The 3,531-nt window shown below is 61.7% G+C and overlaps 1 protein-coding gene across 1 annotated transcript in view; it reads right to left on the bottom strand.

Moving 5' to 3' along the window:
* Positions 1–3,531, bottom strand: part of MORN1 (MORN repeat containing 1) — a 67,767-nt gene that overhangs the window by 4,220 nt on the left and 60,016 nt on the right. The window contains exon 16 of the mRNA XM_008577350.1: positions 1,559–1,731. Within this exon, the coding sequence (XP_008575572.1) occupies positions 1,559–1,731 (173 nt within the window). The remainder of the gene's footprint in view (positions 1–1,558; positions 1,732–3,531) is intronic.

Below are 3,531 nucleotides of genomic sequence, written 5' to 3'. Positions count from 1 at the left end.
AAAAAGGACAAAAAAAAAAAAAAAGAAAGAAAGTGGCTGCGGCACACGGTCTGCTTGGAAGCGCCTTGGGACAGAAGGCCAATGTCACCTGGGAGCCTCCTGAGTCGAGAATGGAAAGGGAGCAGGGGAGGCCTGCCCGGGGACTCCCGTGTCTGCGTAGGTGGAGACCCTTACTTCTGGTCTCAAGAGACCCCTGCCCTGGGTCCCTGAGGCGGGCACAGTCCCCGCCCCACTGCAGGCTTCAGAACTGAGTCTGAGTGTCACGTAGAGGGGCTGGGAAGCTGCTGCCCGCTCGGGTTTCCAATCTGCAGTGAGAGTTGGGCCCACCCTGCCTGCCTGGACGGCGCCTCGGAGGACCAGCTACCAGGGAGGACGTGGGTTGGGGGAGCAGGTGGGCCCAGAACCTGGCCGCCCCCAGGTCTCAGCCTCTCCCGTGTCTGCTGCTCGGGGTGTGGACACCCAGCCCAAATCCTGCGGCTGGCTGCGTCCTGAATTATCCATCCAAGGGACCTGGGCAGGCCTCGCAAGCTGGAGCTGTCCTGTGGCCTCCCCCATCCCGACCTCCATGGTGGCCATTTCCTGTCATTTGTGGCCCTCGAGGCTCCCCTGGCAGGCAGGGCTTGGTGACCAGCCAGGTTCCGACCCCTTGACAAACTTAAGTACCACAGGCATGGTTTGGGTGATACAAAATTAAAGACAAAAGATTTTAAAATGACTTCGTTTCAAGTGGGGAGAAACGGGCCTTGGCTGGGCCCCAGGAGTCACGTTAAAGACTCTGAAGTGCGGGTGAGGAGGGGGAGGAAGATAAATAATTGAGCACTAAGAATAACTAGGGCCTGTCAGGCTGCCAGCGCTGAGAGAGATGCGCGGCCTACAGGGTCCCGAGAGGTTCAGAGAAGCCCCAGGGCCTTGAGGAAACAGCGGCAGAGCCAGGAAGGAGGTGGCGAGGCCTGATTAACGGGGTGGCAGTTTCTGTGGGGGCCCGGGACATGGGCCTGCGGAAGACGGAGGGTCGTGGTGTGAGGAGGGGTCCAGTTTGCCCCAGAGACATCGCGTGGACACCAACTGTGTGCATGGCGCAGGGCTCGGCCTCCAGGGACTAGGACAGAGGGGAGCCGACGGCCAAGGGCTTCTCCTGGGAAGGTCCGCTCAGCCTGGGGGGTGCTGGGGAGACGGTGGCCCCAGGTGGGGCGTGACGTGGGGGGCTCCGGCCTGCGGCGGCGGTGAGAGCCCCCGTCTGAGGGTGAGCCCAGAGGCTGTGTCCAGGGCTGTCCCCTCTAGCTGTGCTGGGTGTCGACTTCTTCCTGCTTCTTGGGCCTGGGGCGTGGGGAGTTGCTTAGATCTGTGGGTTTAAAGTTGTCATCAAATTTGAAAAAGTTGTGCACCGGTTAAAAGGTCTGGGTGTTATTTCTTCAGTCTTATTTCTGTGCCCTGCTCCTCTGCCACTTCGGGGTCTCTGGCTCCGGGTCCCTCTTGGGTGGCTCCTGGGCTGTGTTCCCACGCTCGCTGTCTTCCCGTCTGCAGCGTCCGCTCTGCCCGAGCCCCTCCGTGGTCTCACCTCAGACTCCACCGTCTTCGTCCCTGCGGGAGTGACTCAGGACTTGTCACACCCTGCGCGTCTCTGCGCACCACGGTCAGGCTCTCCTCTGGGCACGTGGCATCCACTTGTACCTGTTCTGATGTCATTGCCTCGTCCTCAGACTCGCTCACCTGTGTCATCTCTGGTTCAGTCTGGATCAATGGATCGATTGCTTTTCCCTGTCCTTATGGACCAACTGTATGTTCCTGTGTCCCCTGCGTGCTTGGAGATCCTAGATCGGATGCCGGGCGTTGGGAGTCTTCCCTGGCTGGGTGCTGGACATTTTTGTATTCCTGTAAAGGTTCTTGGTGTTGTTAAGTTACTTAGAAACAGTTTAATCCTTTTGGGTTTTGCCTTGAAGGTTTGTTAGGTGGGTTAAGGCAGAGTTAGTTTTCCCAGCTGCCGGGCAACGACCTCCCGAGGGCTCCGCCTGCCCGTGGACTTGGGGGCGCCGCGGCGGGGCTGGGGGGCGAGCGCGTCTCACGGCCCGTGTGAGCTCCGGACACGGCTCCCTGCAGTCCTCTCGGGTGGTTCTTTCTCAGCCCCCCAGAGCTTCTTCTCACATACAGATTTGGGGGGACCCAACTCAGTGTACAGTGGGGCCTGTGAACGGGGAGCCTCACTGTGGCCTTGGCCGAGGTCACTTGCTGGGAGGTTTTGGGTCTCAGGGAAAGATCTGTGGTGTCTTTGTCCCCTCGCATCACTCGCCTGCTTGGCCCCAGCAGAGGTGATGGTTGGAAGGGAACAACAGGGTCTCTTTGTCAGCTGGGGAGGGTCCTGCCCATTAGCCTCCCCCAGGGGTAGGTGCCATTGTCGCATGGGTGGGGTAGGGCTCTGTCGGTCCCACGACCCTCGGGCTCCAGGCGCCTGCTGGCCTGGAAATCCTCGGCCTGCGCAGCCTTCCCGAGAGTCATCTGGCGGGGTCCCCACCCTGATGCTGGGGCCCTGATGCTGGCTGCGGTCTGGAGCCACAGTGAGTCAGCTCCTGCTTTGCCCCCGTCCTGGTGCCATTCTGCACCTGTTCCCATGGCCGAGGCAACCACTCCATCCTGCTCCCTCCTGACCCGCAGGGCCTGGCCCAGTGTCACCTCCAGCAGCCTCTACCTCGCCCTTGGGGCCAGTGTCTTGGGACCTGGGTGGGGGCACAGGTGGCCTAGAGCTCGCACTGGTTGACGACATCGGTGCTGACCCCAGGGAGCTGGCATGAGAGACAGTCATGCAGCGCTGCAGTGTACTCGGGCACCTGACCCGTGCTGGTGGCTTATGTGTGCCCAGGACAGAAACAGAGGACAGCGTGCAGGCGCTGCAAATGCTGGGGAGGCCTTCGGAGGCTGAGCAGGCAGGAGACAAGGCCCGGCAGTCAAACCGGTGGCGCAGAAGGATGGCTGTGAGGAGCCGGGGGCGGGCTTGGCCCAGGACACCCGGGCAGCACCACCTCCGCCGTGTGGCCCGGGAGAGCACCATGGAGCTGAGGGGTGTGAGCTGGGCACACTGGGGACAGCTTCCCACTCTTGTCCACCTCACCTCTAGTGCCTGCTGGATGCGGTTGTCCCTTCAGGGTCCCAGATGGCATCTTGTCCAAAGGGGATGCTTTCCGTGAGACAGGGCCTCGACTGGCACAAAGTGCTCTGGAGAGAGGCCCCCACTGAAGGTCGCCTAAGAGGCTGGGTGGGCCGTACCCTCCCACCTGCCCCGTGACACTGGGAGACCTGGACCCTGGAGGTGCACAGCCAGGAGGAGGGGGCGCAAACTTCCCCCTCAAGGTTGTGCCTCCCGAGGGTGCCTGGAGTGACCATTGGATAGAGCTGCTGCCCTCGCTGGAGGCCACACAGCAGGCCTTCCCTTCCCTGAGGGCGTCAAGAGAGCACAGGGTCCGCACGGCCCCGACTGTGCCTGTCCCAGGGCAGGTATCTGAAAAGCCACAAATTCCCCTAAGATGGCACCCGGGTCTC

Source organism: Galeopterus variegatus, unplaced genomic scaffold (assembly GCF_000696425.1).
Source record: "Galeopterus variegatus unplaced genomic scaffold, G_variegatus-3.0.2 Scaffold1497, whole genome shotgun sequence".
In the NCBI taxonomy this organism is placed as follows: Eukaryota; Metazoa; Chordata; class Mammalia; order Dermoptera; family Cynocephalidae; genus Galeopterus; species Galeopterus variegatus.
Note: the sequence above shows the minus strand (reverse complement) of the source record. Positions and strands in the feature narration are given on the sequence as shown.